This window comes from Pristiophorus japonicus, chromosome 3, assembly GCF_044704955.1.
Source record: "Pristiophorus japonicus isolate sPriJap1 chromosome 3, sPriJap1.hap1, whole genome shotgun sequence".
In the NCBI taxonomy this organism is placed as follows: domain Eukaryota; kingdom Metazoa; phylum Chordata; class Chondrichthyes; family Pristiophoridae; genus Pristiophorus; species Pristiophorus japonicus.
Window position 1 is genome coordinate 165,836,735 of NC_091979.1, and position 15,964 is coordinate 165,852,698.

Sequence of the window (15,964 nt, forward strand, 5' to 3'; positions counted from 1 at the left end):
TGAAGTCACCTACAATTACTGTAGTACCCTTGTTACATGTATCATTAATTTCCTGTTTGAAGCCGTACCCTACATTACCACTACTGTTTGAAGGCCTAGAGACAACTCCCACCAATATTTTCTGCCCCTTGGTGCTCCTTAGCTCCACCTAGACTGATTCTACGTCTTTATTTTCTGAGCCAATATCTTTGTCAAGCCCCCTCATTATCTTATAAGTTTTAATAAGATCACCTCTCATTCTTCTGAATTCCAATCTGTGTAGGCCCAACCTACTCAACCTATCCTCATAAGTCAACCCCCTCATCTCTGGAATCAACCTAGTGAACCTTCTCTGAACAGCCTCCAATGCAAGTATATCCTTCCTTAAATACGGAGACCAAAACTGCATGCAGTACTCCAGGTGTGGCCTCACCAATACCCTGTACAGTTGTAGCAGGACGTTTCTGCTTTTATAGTCTATCCCCCTTGCAATAAATGCCAACTTTCCATTTGCCTTCCTGATTACTTGCTGCATCTGCATACAAACTTTTTGTGTTTCATGTACAAGGACCCCTAAATTTAAATTATAATTTACTTATCTATTATTTCTGTCAAAGTGGATAGCCTCACATTTTCCCACATTATACTCCATCTGCCAAATTTTTGCCCACTCACTTAGCCTGTCTATATTCCTTTGCAGATTTTTTGTGTCCTCTTCACAATTTGCTTTCCCACCCATCTTTGTATCATCAACAAATTTAGTTACACTCAGTCCCTTCATCCAAGTCATTAATATAGATTAAAGACCTAGCACTGATCCCTGTGGCATTCCACTAGTCACTGATTGCTAACCGGAATATAACCCATTTATCCCGACTCTCTGTTCTGTTAGTTAGCCAATCCTCTGTCCATGCTAAAATATTACCCCCAACCCCATGAGCTTTTATCTTGTGCAGTAACCTCTTATGTGGCACCTTATTGAATGCCTTCTGGAAATCCCAATACACCACATCCACTGATTCCCCCTTATCCTCCCTGTTCGTTACATCCTGAAAGAATTCCAGCAAGTTTGTCAAACATGTAAGGCAAGCAGATCGTTGACTTTTAGGCCCTTCACCACCACCCGCTCCGGCCGTTACCACATCGCTACCGCCGAGGTTCAACCACCAAAAACTGCGGGAGCAGGCAGCAGCGGTATTCCGTCGGTTCAAAAGATGCAACCACCGGAATACCACTAAGAATCCGGCGGCAGCGATCCCAGGGGAAATTGTAGCCCTATTAGAGAACATGTAATTTGTTGAAATGGGAGTAGTGCAAGTTGCAGGTTTTGTTCTTTGTTTGGTGCGGAGTGGGGGGGGGGGGGGGGGCGGGGGAGAGGGAGGGAGACTATACAAGTTATTTCAAATCCCGTTAGAGTGGTGATTTTTTTTGTTTCCTTTATATTTTAAGCATTTAGCTTGCTTAATTTACTTCACTGGAAGAAAAAGTCAATTAAAGTAAATGGGTTTTGATGAAAAAAGTAAAAATGTGGGGGCAGTGTTTCAGACCATCTGTTTCTGATTTTCAAATTTCTCTGCAATGCTGTTAAATCTATTTCCTGTTCAAAACGGAACGGCAGCAATTATAAAGTAGTTATGTGACAATTTGTACTTTAGATATGCAATTAAACAAAAGTTTGAATTCTGTAACCAAAACAGAAAAAGACTGGAAACAATCAGCCGGTCAGTCAGCATTTGTTGAGAGAGCAGGCAAGTTAACTTTTCATCTACAGATCCTTAACATGGATCATTGAAACATAGAAACATAGAAAATAGGTGCAGGAGCAGCCATTCGACCCTTCGAGCCTGCACCACCATTCAATAAGATCATGGCTGATCATTCCTTCTGATATATCCTTACTATACAGTATAAATGCACACGAGGCCCATACTTCAGAGAAGGTCACTCTATGACCAATTACCTTTATTACCAAGACCTCAAGTGATGAAGGTGGGTGGAGCTTCCCCTTTTATACCTGAAAGTCCAGGTCAGGAGTGTCTCCCACAAGTTCACCCCCTTGTGGTCAATGTTCTCAAGGTGTACAACTTAGGTCAGCTTATACATGGGGTACAATGATAGTTGAATACATGACATCACCCCGCCTCCCCGCCCCCAAAGTCTTATTGGGATCACAGGTTAAGTCTCTCTGGTGGTTTAAGCTCCCTTGTAGAGCGCCTGAGTTGGGGCTCCGGTTGTTAGGCTGCGTGTCTGAGTGTCTGCTGTTTGCGGTGCCTCAGGCTTGTCTGGACTGCCCACAGTGACTAGGTTCTCCTCCACTTGGTTCCGGTGTTCGGTCACCTGTGGTGGAGTAAACTCTGCGTCATGTTCTTCCTCTGCTTCTTCTATGGGGTTGGTGAACCTCCTTTTAGTTTGATCCATGTGTTTGCGGCAGATTTGTCCATTGGTAAGTTTAACTACCAAAGCCCTATTCCCCTCTTTAGCAATCACAGTGCCTGCAAGCCATTTGGGCCCTGCAGCGTAATTAAGGACAAAAACAGGGTAATTGACATCAATACATCGCGCCCTCATATTCCTGTCATGTGACTGATGCCTGCTCTCAACAATTTCTTTCATAGTAGGGTGTATAAGGGATAACCTGGTTTTGAGCATCTTTTCATTAGCAGCTCTGTGGGTGGAACCCCTGTGAGCGAGTGTGGTCGGGATCTATTGGCCAACAGGAGGCGTGATATGCAGCTTTGTAGGGAACCCCCTTGGACTCTGAGCATCCCCTGTTTGATTATCTGCACTGCTCGTTCCGCCTGGCCGTTTGAGGCCGGCTTGAACGGTGCCATTCTGACATGGTTGATTCCATTGCCTGCCTTGAAGTCCTGGAATTCAGTGCTCGCCATTGTCGCTGACCAAGACATCAAGTAAACCATGGGTGGTGAACATTGCCCGTAGACTTTCTACCGTGGCAGAGGATGTGCTTGAATTTAAAATGGCACATTCAATCCATTTGGATTAGGCGTATACTACAACCAAAATCATTTTTCCCATGAAAGGACCTGCGTAGTCCACAAGGATGCGTGACCATGGCTTGGCGGACCAGTACCAGGGGCTAAGGGGGACTTCCCTGGGTATGTTGCCCAGCTGAGCACACGTGTTGCAACTGCGAACACAAAGTTCCAGGTTTGCATCTATCCCTGGCCACCAAACGTGTGACCTGGCAATTGCCTTCATCACAACAATGCCTGGGTTCTCATTGTGAAGTTCTCTGATAAACACCTCTCTGCCCCTCTGGGACATGACTACTCGGTTTCCCCACAGTAGGCAGTCGGCCTGAATCGAGAGTTCATCCTTGCACCTATGAAATGGTTTAAATTCCTCAGGACATGGCCCGTACGTGGCTGTCTGGTCCCCATTCAGGACACATTTCTGAACTAAAGACAATAGCGGATCTTTATTTGTGCAGACTTTAATCTGACGGGCTGTCACAGATGAGCCTTCGCTTTCGAAAGCTTCAACAGCCATGACCATCTCAGCATCATGCTCAGTTGCCCCCTCAGTGGTGGCTAGTGGGAGCCTGCTGAGTGCATCGGCGCAGTTTTCAGTGCCCGGTCTGTGCCGAATTGTGTAGCCATAGGCGGCTAAAGTAAGTACCCACCTCTGTATGCGGGCCGATGCATTTGCATTTATGGCCTTGTTGTTGGCCAAAAGGGACGTTAGGGGTTTGTGATCTGTCTCCAGCTCAAATTTCCTGCCAAACAGGTACTGGTGCATTTTTTTTACTGCATATACACATGCTAGTGCTTCCTTTTCTACCATCCTGTAGCCCCTTTCTGCCTGGGACAGACTTCTGGAGGCATAAGCTACCGGCTGTAACTGACCATTGGCATTCACATGCTGCAACACACACCCGACCCCATAGGACAACGCATCGCATGTTAGAACAAGTTTCTTACATGGGTCATATTACGTTAATAGTTTTTTGGAGAATAACAAGTTGCCTGCTCTATCAAAAACCCTTTCCTGGCTGTCCCCCCAGACCCAATCATGACCTTTGCGTAGGAGCACGTGTAGCAGCTCTAACAGCGTGCTCAATTTGGGAAGCAAGTTACCAAAATAGTTCAGGAGCCCCAGGAACGAACGCAGCTTCGTCGTGTTACGGGGTCTGGGTGCTCTCTGGATCACTTCCGTTTTGGACACAGTGGGTCTGATCCCGTCTGCTGCTACCCTCCTCCCCAGGAATTCTACCTCTGGAGCGAAGAAGACGCACTTCGCCTTTTTCAGTCGCAGCCCTACCCGGTCCAGTCTGCGTAGCACCTCCTCCAGGTTGTGGAGGTATTCTTCAGTATCGCGACCCGTGATGAGGATGTCGTCTTGAAAACCACCGTCCTTGGAATCGACTTGAGGAGGGTTTCCATATTTCGCTGAAAGATCGCGGCGGCCAAACAAATCCCGAACGGACATCTGTTATACTCAAACAACCCCTTGTGTGTCGTGATGGTGGTCAGCTTCTTCAACTCACTCGCCAGCTCCTGGGTCATGTAAGCTGAGGTCAGGTCCAATTTTGAAAAAAGTTTGCCACCGGATAGCGTCGCAGAGAGGTCCTCCGCTCTCGGTAGCGGCTACTGGTCTTGGAGTGACACCCGATTGATGGTGGCCTTGTAATCGTCACATATCCTGACCAACCCATCCGTCTTGAGCACCAGCACGATCGGGCTCGCCCAGTCACTGAATTCGACTGGTGAGATGTTGCCTTCCCTTCGCCTTCTATCTTTTCCCGCATCATGTACGGCACTGCTCTGGCCTTATGGTGTACTGGCCTGGCGTCCAGGTTTATGTGACTCACTACCTTGGCCCCCATGAAAGTGTCGATGCCGGGTTGAAATAATGAGTCAAAATTGTCCAACACCTGTGAGCATGATACTCGCTCCACAGAAGAAATTGCATTGACATCGCCCCATTTCCAATTCATGACAGCAAGCCAACTCCTCCCCAGTAGTGCGGGACCGTGCCCCGGGACAATCCAGAGTGGCAATCTGTTCTCCGAATCATTGTGGGTCACGACTACCGTGGCGCTGCCTAGCACCGGAATGATCTCCTTTGTATATGTCTGTAGTTGTGCGTCAGTCAGCAATAATTTTGGCCTCCTGGCCTTGGACACACACAACCTTTTGAACTGTTTGATACTCATTATGGACTGGTTGGCCCCGTGTCCAGCTCCATTAATACTGGGATGCCATTGAGGAGCACCTTCATTATTATCGGTGGCATCCTGGTATATGAACTGTATATGTGCTCCACATGAACTCGCTGAACGTCAGTTTCCAGCAATTTCCCCCCCATATTCATTTGGCCTCGTAGGGCTTACATCGGGCCCGTCCTCTTTGTACATCAACCTGGCTGCAGGCTTCCTGCACATACGCGCCAAGTGACCGCTGATGTTGCAGTTTCTGCAGGTATATTGCTGATACCTGCAAGCTCTGGCTGGATGTTTGCCTCCACAACTCCAGCATGCGCTGGAGGCCCCGTTGTTGGAAACAAAAGTTCCATTACCAGTCGATCGTCCCTGACTGTATGTAACTGTCCTTAAGCACACCATTAACTGGTGTTGATGGCCCCATTACTGGCCACATTGTTTATTGCGATGGCATGAATTGCCGTTCAGCTAGCTATTGTCTCTATTGAATTCCCCCTTTGGGTTCGACTGCATGCTGGTGCATGTCCGATTGCCCTTGTCTGCCTAGAGAACTGTGTGCCGCATTAACAATGTTGACTCCACGGTCGTTTGCCGCATATGAGCCAAGATTTTTGTCTTACAACATTCTGATCTCTTCATCCCATGAGATAAATGTCTGGGCTATCAGAGCCGCCGCTTCCAAGGTCAAGTCTTTGGTCTCAATCAGTTTCCTGAAAACCCCAGCGTGCCCGATGCCCTCAATAAAAAAGTCTCGCAGCATCTCCGCTCTGCATGCATCTGTGAACTTGCATAGGCTCGCCAGTCGTCGGAGATCTGCCACGAAGTCAGGAATGCTTTTCCCTTCTTGCTGCTGGTGCGTGTAAAACCGATGTCTCGCCATGTGCATGCTGCTCACCAGTTTAAGGTGTTCCCCGATCAACTTACTGAGCTCTTCGAATGTCTTGTCCGCCGGCTTCTCTGGCGCTAGAAGGTCCTTCATCAGGGAGTACGTTCTGGATCCACAAACCGTCAGGAGATGAGCCCTGAGTTTGTTGACCGAATCCTGTCCCAATCATTCCTTATTGACAAAACTTTGCTGTAGTCTCAATAAAGTCGTCCCAATCATCACCAACACAGTACCTCTCTTCTGTGCTGCTCGTGGCCATGCTCGCGTAGTTTAAGTCCCAGTTTCTCGTCGCCAATGATATGTCCTTACTATGCAGTATAAATGCACACGAGGCCCATATTGAGAGAATGTCACTCTGTGACCAGTTACCTTTATTACCAAGACCTTAAGTGATGAAGATGGGTGGAGCTTCCCCTTTTATACCTGAAATTTCAGGTTAGGAGTGTCTCCCACAAGTTCACCCCCTTGTGGTCAATGTTCTCAAGGTGTCCAACTTAGGTCAGATTATACATGGGTTACAATGATAGTTGAATACATGACACCTTCAGTACCCCTTTCCTGCTTTCTCTCCATACCCCTTGATCCCTTTAGCCGTAAGGGCCATATCTAACTCCCTCTTGAATATATCCAATGAACTGGCACCAACAACTCTCTGCGGCAGGAAATTCCACAGGATTACAACTCTCTGATTGAAGAAGTTTCTCCTCATCTCAGTCCTAAATGGCCTACCCCTTATCCTAAGACTGTGTCCCATGGTTCTGGACTTCCCCAACATCGGGAACATTCTTCCCGCATCTAACCTATCCAGCCCCGTCAGAATCCTATATGTTTCTATGAGATCCCCTCTCATCCTTCTAAACTCCAGTGTATAAAGGCCCAGTTGATCCAGTCTCTCCTCATATGTCAGTCCAGCCATACCTGGAATCAGTCTGGTGAACCTTCGCTGCACTCCCTCAATCGCAAGAAATTCCTTTCTCAGATTAGGAGACCAAAACTCAACACAATATTCCAGGTGAGTTCTCACCAAGGCCCTGTACAACTGCAGTAAGACCTCCCTGCTCCTAAACTCAAATCCCCTAGTTATGAAGGCCACCATACCATTTGCCGCCTTCATCGCCTGCTGTACCTGCATGCCAACTTTCAGTGACTGATGAACCATGACACCCACGTCTCGCTGCACCTCCCCTTTTCCTAATCTGCCGCCATTCAGATAATATTCTGCCTTCGTGTTTTTACCCCCAAAGTGGATAACTTCACATTTATCCACATTATACTGCATCTGCCATGCATTTGCCCACTCGCCTAACCTGTCCAAGTCATCCTGCAGCCTCTTAGCTTCCTCCTCACAGCTCACACCGCCACCCAGTTTAGTGTCATCTGCAAACTTGGAGATATTACACTCGATTCCATCCTCTAGATCATTAATATATATTGTAAAGAGCTGGGGTCCCAGCACTGAGCCCTGCAGCACTCCACTAGTCACTGCCTGCCATTCTGAAAAGGCCCCATTTATCCTGACTCTCTGCTTCTTGTCTGCCAACCAGTTCTCTATCCACGTTAGTACATTACCCCCAATACCATGTGCTTTGATTTTGCACACCAATCCCTTGTGTGGGGCCTTGTCAAAAGACTTTTGAAAGTCCAAATACACCACATCCACTGGTTCTCCCTTGTCCACTCTACTAGTTACATCCTCAAAAAATTCCAGAAGATTTGTCAAGCATGATTTCCCTTTCATAAATGCATGCTGACTTGGACCAATCCTGTCACTGCTTTCCAAATATGCTGCTATTTCATCCTTAACGATTGATTCCAACATTTTCCCCACTACTGATGTCAGGCTAACCGGTCTGTAATTACCATTTTCTCTCTCCCTCCTTTTTTAAAAAGTGGTGTTACATTAGCTACCCTCCAGTCCATAGGGACTGATCCAGAGTCGATAGACTGTTGGAAAATGATCATCAATGCATCCACTATTTCTAAGGCCACTCCTTAACATAGACATCTATGTTCTTGCAAACTGAACCTTAGATCAAAATGTTAGTATTCATATGGAATTTTTAAGTTTCATCACAACCACATTCTCATGACCAGGTTTTGCTGTAAACCATGCAATCGGGACATAAAATTGTCAGAAAATAAAATATTTGGTGGTATATAACAGAAATAAACAATGCTACTGGAAAATAATGCAATGCATTTTACTAAGATATTCACTGTTCTTTACATGTGAGATGGCTGTAACATAGGCTTGGGGTTTAGGTGACTTTAGAAACTGTTGTTACGGCCAATGTTTATTTATAAACCTATCAATAGCTTGAATTTTTTAATACAAAGTTGAAGGTATTAACTATCTAGTCTGGGCAGCAGCATTGAGGGTGCTTAATATATTTATTTCATGTTGGTTTAAGTATATGCTTCATGGCTGGTTTCATCACACTTGAGTTGCTGATTTATTTGTTGTGGACCTGTGTCTGTTTGTCGAATTATCCCTATGTCTATTTGTAGATTTAGGGATTGAGGTTCAGGCTAAACCTCTCCAAAGGTGCTCAAGCTATCAGCCTGCCACCACTCAGGAGAAGCGCAAACTCCTAGCCCCCTCCATTTCTGTTTCTGTTCACGACGAAGAGCCTTACAATTCTGATGAGGAGTACTATGAGCATCCTTTATTCAGTTCACAATGGTCTGCCACTAGTACACTCCCCAGTGCCGCAGTTCAACAGGCAGATGAGTTGTGTAGTCAGGACAAAGGTGAACCAAGCATGGTTCCTTTTTTCTTCCCCTTCCCTTGTTTTTGTCTTGCATGCATTCACCAGTCCTGTTGTTTTTTCCATATGGAAGTGAAGTTCCTTGTGCACTTATTCATAAAGCATTTAGAACATGACCAATTTTACAGACAAAGTTCTGAACCAACACATATGAAAGGTGCCATGCAGGTACATCTGCCATTTTATAGATATCCATGAACCTAGAATAAATTTGTATTCATCTTTGCATCTAATGTGGTGAATGCCTCATTTTAATACATTCTAATATAAAGTGCAAAATCAGAAATCAATACATAAATAAACCTGCATTGAGATTTTCACCTTAAATGTAGATTGCAAGTATTTTTGTAATACTAAGATTTGTATTTTAAGGTTGTCCAATTCATTAACCCATGATTTCCACTGCCCACCCCCCCCATCCCTTTTTCCCATTTATTTTAATGGACAGGAAGATCTCAGGCTGGTGAGCAGATGCAGAACACCAGAGCCTAAATATCACAGCAAAATAGAAATTGCTTGTATTTTTTTTTAATAATAAACTAGCAGCTACACTTTATAAACTTGAAAATCTCCATTTTATAGGCAAAAACACTGCCTTACTGGATCTTAATGTTTTTAAACTTACTAGCTATAAGTAAATTAAACTTCTTGATGAGTCTTTCCACATCTTTTATAAAATATATCTCTCCATATAATGGAGATATGCAGACTTTGCAAAGTCTACATACTCGTTCATTTATAACTTTATTAAAAAAGAAGTAATAAAGGCACGAGTCAATGTTTGGATAGGCTGGGTTTGTTTTCTTTGGAACAGAGGAGGCTGAGGGGAGACTTAATTGAGGTGTATAAAATTATGAAGGCCCTCGATAGAGTGGATAGGAAGGACCTAGTTCCCTTAGCAGAGAGGTCAATAACCAGCGGGCATAGATTTAAACTAATTGGTAGAAGGATTAGCGGGGAGTTGAGGAGAACTTTTTTTACCCAGAGGGTGGTGGGGTCTGGAACTCACTACCTGAAAGGGTGGTAGAAGCAGAAAACCTCATCACATTTAAATAATACTTGGATATGCACTTGAAGTGCCATAACCTACAAGACTACGGACCAAAGACTGGAAAATGGGATTAGGCTGAGTGGCTCTTTTTCAGCCGGCACAAACACGATGGGCCGAATGGCCTCCTTCTGTATCGTAAATTTCTATGATTCTATAACATATATGTAGGGAGTATCCAATTAATCTGCAGGCAATACCATAAATAATCCGTGTAAACTGGTTTGCCTATTGGGGAAAATTTATTAAAATATCAAGATTGGGAAACTGGAAGTTTCTGGTCTTAAGTGTACCATTATATTACTGCATCAAAATTGATAAAATAAAAGTCGTCTTTCCCAACTGTATGACCACTTGCATGAAATGAGTTTGAACAGTCTCACCTCAGTTCTTAGTGAGAGGTGACCAATGACATGAATCTGCCTCTAATTTAGCATTGGTGTGGGAAATAGAGTTGAAGATTAAGGCAGATACCAGGATAGTGTCGAAGGGAGTTTAACTGCATCTAACCTGTCTTGATGCTAAAACTGATGAAATAAAGTGGAAATATGCTCCATTGTCTTGCAATGACACCCCTCATTTTGATGAGCACAAAAAACCCAAATGATTCAAAAAAGAAAAACATTTATAAATAATTGAATGCTTAATTGAAAAATATGAATGATGCTGAATTTAAATAATACTTTTATTATATCTGAGAAAAGCTAATATATTTAAAACCATTATCTAGACAAAAAACATTCTGGCTTTAACAAAATCGTACATGTGACTAGAATTAAGCTTGGGACTTCCTACATTGGATAAAACAGTGCATGAATCATGAATTCAGTGCACTTCACTGTTATTACTTCTGTTATTCACAATGTCTTTCACCTAATACTGCACTAAATGTGAGTGCTGCACACAGCTTTCAGTTCTGGCATGCTAATTTATACTCACTCCAGTAATGATGTAAATCACTGAAACACTTTCAGCTCTCAGCCTGTGATACTAATTTATTTGCAGTGTTTTGCTGTCTGAGCACCATGTCACCAAACAAAGTGTCAGCTCGTAGTAATTGCTTTGAAATCAGAAACTATAAGTCAAATGTATGTTTTTTTCATTTGTGTATGGTCTTTTGATGGTGAAAAGCCATTAAAACTATGTACTATTGTGCGGTTTAGTTGCAAACCTATTACTACATTTTTAAAAAAGCACATATCATTACTAAATAAGCCATAAGTATTTCTAAAAAGGTGATGGAAGATGCTTTAAAACTACAGTATCAGCATTACTAAACAGTAAACCTGAAGATACAGTTCTTGCATTTCTTCCTTTCAAAACGCACATTATGAGGACCCCCATACCCTCCCCTGATTCAGATGTCATGATTTTTAGCTTGATTCTGGTCAAAATCTGTAAAAAATTACATTGCAACATGCAGTTAAAACACAAAAATGAATCGTTCACAGAAACACCCTTCATAATTGCAAATAAAGTTTGTTTCAGGCACTGTAACGTGATGAATACTGCAGTATTGTGATAACAAACCCGTGGCCATATGTTCTGCTCTGTACTATGTGCACTTGTCAGCATGTCCAGTACAGGGACGAGATTTTGCACGTAAAGTCCAACATGTTGGGGACATGTACATATCTCATTTGAGAGAAACATCACGCATTGCATTTGTGGATGTTGACTAATTGCTTGCAAACCTAGAAAATGATTTTGTGAGAGCCCTTCCTTGTGGATGTATCATGTTGTGTACATGTTTTTGCATCATTGATGCTGCAAGCTGAATGTGATATTGTGACATGTAAAATCTAATCTAAAATTGTATAAAATGTATTACTGTGGTTTGTTAATACAGAAATTTACATAAATCACTGAGAATCACCAAAATTATATATCCATAAATCTGAAACTGGAGGGGCTTACCCATTATTTAGTAATTCATAATGAACCATTAAAAGGTAACTAAGTATTGCAACCATAAGCCTTTACTTTATAGTGGGGAATTTTGGCATAGTCATTTTAGTGGATTTTACATCCCCAAATAAATTGACAATAGATGCATTGGCAACTAAACAAATTTAAAACAAAAAGATTTCTCTAGATGGATTATATTTGGTTAGAAGTTATATACCAGTACCCCTCTCCCCTCCACCACCACCCCTGCCGTCCCCGCCACCAGCATTACCACTAAACCATCAAAGGTGCCAAATTTAATTCACACTATAATTAAAATACGTGCATAGAATCTTACAGCAGAGAAGGAGGCCATTTGGCCTATCATGCCTGTGTCAGTTCTTTAAAAGAGCTATCCAATTAGTCCCACTTCCCTGCCCTTTCTCCATACTTTTCCCTTTCAAATATATATCCAGTTCCCTTTGAAAGTGCATTCCAGATCATAGCATCTTGCTGCATAAATAAATTCTTATCTCCCCTTTGTTTTTTTTGCCAGTGTAAGCTAGTTCCCTGAAAAATACAGTGAACTAAACCCAATATCATTCATTTCAAATAATGTTATACAATATCACTTCCATTCAAATCAAGGGAGTAAAGGATTATGGAGAGCGGGCAGGGAAGTGGAGCTGAGTCCATGATCAGATCAGCCATGATTTTACTGAATGGCGGAGCAGGCTCGAGAGGCCAAATGGCCTACTCCTGCTCCTATTTCTTATGTTCTTATAAGATCCATTGTCTACTGCAACACCCACGGATGGCAGAATTCTTTCCAAAAACTGAATCAAACTATCCCTTCCCTTGCAAGTCCTGGCAGTATGATTATAAAGAATTGGAATGTGTTGCAAAACAGTAATGGATGAAGTGGGTGAGACAACACCAAAAAAGAGCTTCACTTTTTGATGCATGATGTCACTTCAGTTTCCTTGATGCACTGCATTCCAGATTAGATGTACTCGATAGGAATGTCCCAGAATTTGCGGTCCTGAAGATGGCGAACTGGCAGTGTTCGCCATCACTTCGTCTTTGCAACTGACCACATCTTCAGGATTTAGTGCACGCGCAGCCTAATGTTTCTCCCCCCCACACCTCCTCCCCCCTCCCTCCCCCCCACCCCCCCCCACACACACACACACACACACACAGCTGGCAATCAGTGCAATCTCTCAAATCATGGAAACTGACAAAAACTTCAGCTCTTCCGCAATAATTACGCTGTTAAATTCCCCTAAAAGTTAGACCTAAAGGAATTCAGTGTAACTGGTTTTAACAGTGTTCTGACTGCCAAACAGAGGTTATGGCCCTTAAAAGCTCGCTTTAATTTTGTGCAGTGTCTAATTTATCCATTTCAATAAATATTAAAATTTGAGAAACTTTAAAAAATAATGTTTAATTTTTTTCAAGTTTGCTCATCTTTATTTCAGGTTTGTCTTTTCCCCATGTGGGAGCCCCAATCTTTGTTTTGCTCTCACTAACATTGAAAAAAAAAGTTAGGGCTAGCAATTGCGTAGCGCCCCATTTGGGGCGATAACTTTTGCGGGAGCGCAAAAGTATCGCTGGACGCTACCCAATTCCATCAGATACAAACTTTTGCTTTAGCACTCCAAGAGGGAAGTAGAGCACTAAATCAGGCACTACCACTTCCCTTGGAGCGCTATACCACGCAGGAGTGGCGATAGCGGTACAGTGCTGCACAATGTCCCTTAAAGGGAAGGGCATTTGCTGCAGGCTATGCATTAAATATACTTCCATACTCGCCGACGGCAGTCACGATGCGCGACGATCATTCCTAAGCACGTTACCTTATTAATCTTGGCCAAAAAAAAATGGTCAGAAGGTTGTTACAAGAGTTTTCACTTACCTCACCGGTGATCCCTTGAAATACCACTCCCCAAGTGGCCGACCTACATTACAATGCTTCCTGCAGCTACCCAGTTGCAGAGCTGGTAGTGGACTATTGCCCCCCGCCCCTCCGCCCCCCCCCCCCGGAGTCGCAAAGGAGGCCAATTTCTCTCAGAATTTTAAGAGCTTTCTCACTTCCTTGTTTGCTATCTGTGAGAATTCTGCCTTTTGTTGGCTGCTTAGACAGCTTGCTGACGTCACAGCAGCTCGCATTGTGGGATTCGCACTATATTACGTTGATTTGAATTACACGTCGGAAAACCCGAACTTCTCAACAGAGATTGAGAGATCTTATGCAAAGCTTACTTTGGGGCCAGTGGCAAACACCTTTACTTCACCACTGATCACAAATTCCAGGTCAATATTTCATTTAAATTGCTACCCTTCTGGAAACAAGATTATGGGAGCCCATTACCATATGAAACACTTTGCGTCGTACACATTAGTTTTGACCTAAATGAAGTCAAATAATGAAATTGAGATAAAAAGCAAACTGTGAATGTAGAAATAAAAGTAAAGGTTGTAGGAAATGCACTGTAGGTTAATCAGCATTTGAAAGAGAAAAATATTGTGCAACACTTAATCAGAGCACCAATTTCAATTGTTAACCCGTCTTTCTCTTTCAAATGCTGGTTTATGTGCTGTGCATTTCCAGCACTTTCTGTTTTTATTTAAGTAATGAAATGCTTGCTGACATTATTGAGCTTCAAGATTAAATAAAGAACCATGGCAGCTATAATAGTGTTAGTATGCAAACAAATCCATATCCCATTCCGTATTGGATCATAAAGAAGCTTCATAGATCAGTGCATAGGAATAACTCATACTGGACATTGTAATTGATTTATAGATGTTATAGATATTACAGCAGATATTTCAGTTTATTCCATTTTTATATACATAAAGTACTCGCATATAGTCAGCCAGTAGAGGACCACGTTAATGCAATAATGCTTCGCACCATGCGGCTGCAGAACATTAATGCCCATTCCCAAGTGTTTGCCCAGAGTTCATTTTATTTATTTATAATATATATATATATATATACACACACATGCATATATATATAAATTAAACCATTACTTATACAAAGCAGAGCTGAAAGTGTCCCATTAAAACTGTTGTGTGATAGCATCTGTGTTGTCTTTTGTCCTGACATGTCCACTTCTTCCTTTGAGTAGAAGTTGTTGAGAGTCCAGCGTCTGATGAAGAGGAGCCAGCAGTAGCTCTTAAGAAAGAGCATGTTCAAGAGCGTTGGTCTGCTGAGCACTTAGTGCAAGTAGAAGCTGTAGCCCAGGATACCAAATGTGTGGAGGTCACATCATCAAATGAAGACAGTGTGCCAGCTGAGATTCCCAATGGAAAGGGCATGACTCTTAGGGAGGTTGGGTCCCTGGAAGAAATGCCACCTTCTGTAGAAGGTGTGTCTTCCTGTTGACTTCCACATAATGACAAATGCCTTTTGAGAATCTTCTTACTTCCAAGTCTTTGTTTGTATATTGCTGGTAGATGTTCTGCTTGAAGGATAACTTAATTATTGTGCATAAATTGCTTTTGGCTGATCTGATGCTGGCTACAGGAGCAACAATGCTTTCCCACCACTGCTGCTGACACTTGAGTTATTTTGTTTCCATGATGTCACATGCTTTGCAGCTGAGTTGATTTTTTTTAAATGCACATGAGGCTTTTCGTTGCCTAAATGTTTGCCAGTTACATTGCTGAGATGTATCAATTCTTTTAAAGCTGATTCACCTGCTTTCTAGTTATTAGACCTATTAGTGATCAGAAGATTTTTTTTTAAGTTGCACTTCTGTATTTTCAGCTTATTTCAGGGATTATTTTAAAAGAGATTGTTTTGCTTCATGTTTTAGTGCTGACATCTTGCATTTATTGTTTTATTTGGACTATGGCAAGTGCTTATCATTAAAAATCACTTTCCAGTTTTAAAGATGGGCAGATGGTAGCTAAGGATTAAGATGGTTATAGTGAGAAATTATTTTTCTATTTAACCGCACAGTTTGAGACATAATTAGGATTTTGTTAAAATTATCACAAGGGCAATATTTGTATCTATATAAAGAAGATTGTGTCCAGCAAGACAGTGATAGAAAGACTATCCAGCCTGGGGTAGAGGTGCATCACAGCATCAGGCCCTGCCACCATCTCTCTCCCAACCGCCTCCCCCACCCCCTCCCGCCTTCTTCCAATCGCATCCTCCTTTGTATCCAGGAGAAATCAAATAATTTTTCTGGCCA

At 42.8% G+C, this 15,964-nt stretch overlaps 1 protein-coding gene across 1 annotated transcript in view; it reads left to right on the forward strand.

Annotated features, from left to right (window-relative positions):
• LOC139259998 (microtubule-associated protein 2-like) overlaps positions 1-15,964 on the forward strand; it is a 607,920-nt gene that overhangs the window by 492,363 nt on the left and 99,593 nt on the right. Inside the window, exons 8-9 of the mRNA XM_070876037.1 lie at positions 8,556-8,798; positions 14,888-15,130. Coding sequence (XP_070732138.1) covers positions 8,556-8,798; positions 14,888-15,130 — 486 coding nt within the window. The remainder of the gene's footprint in view (positions 1-8,555; positions 8,799-14,887; positions 15,131-15,964) is intronic.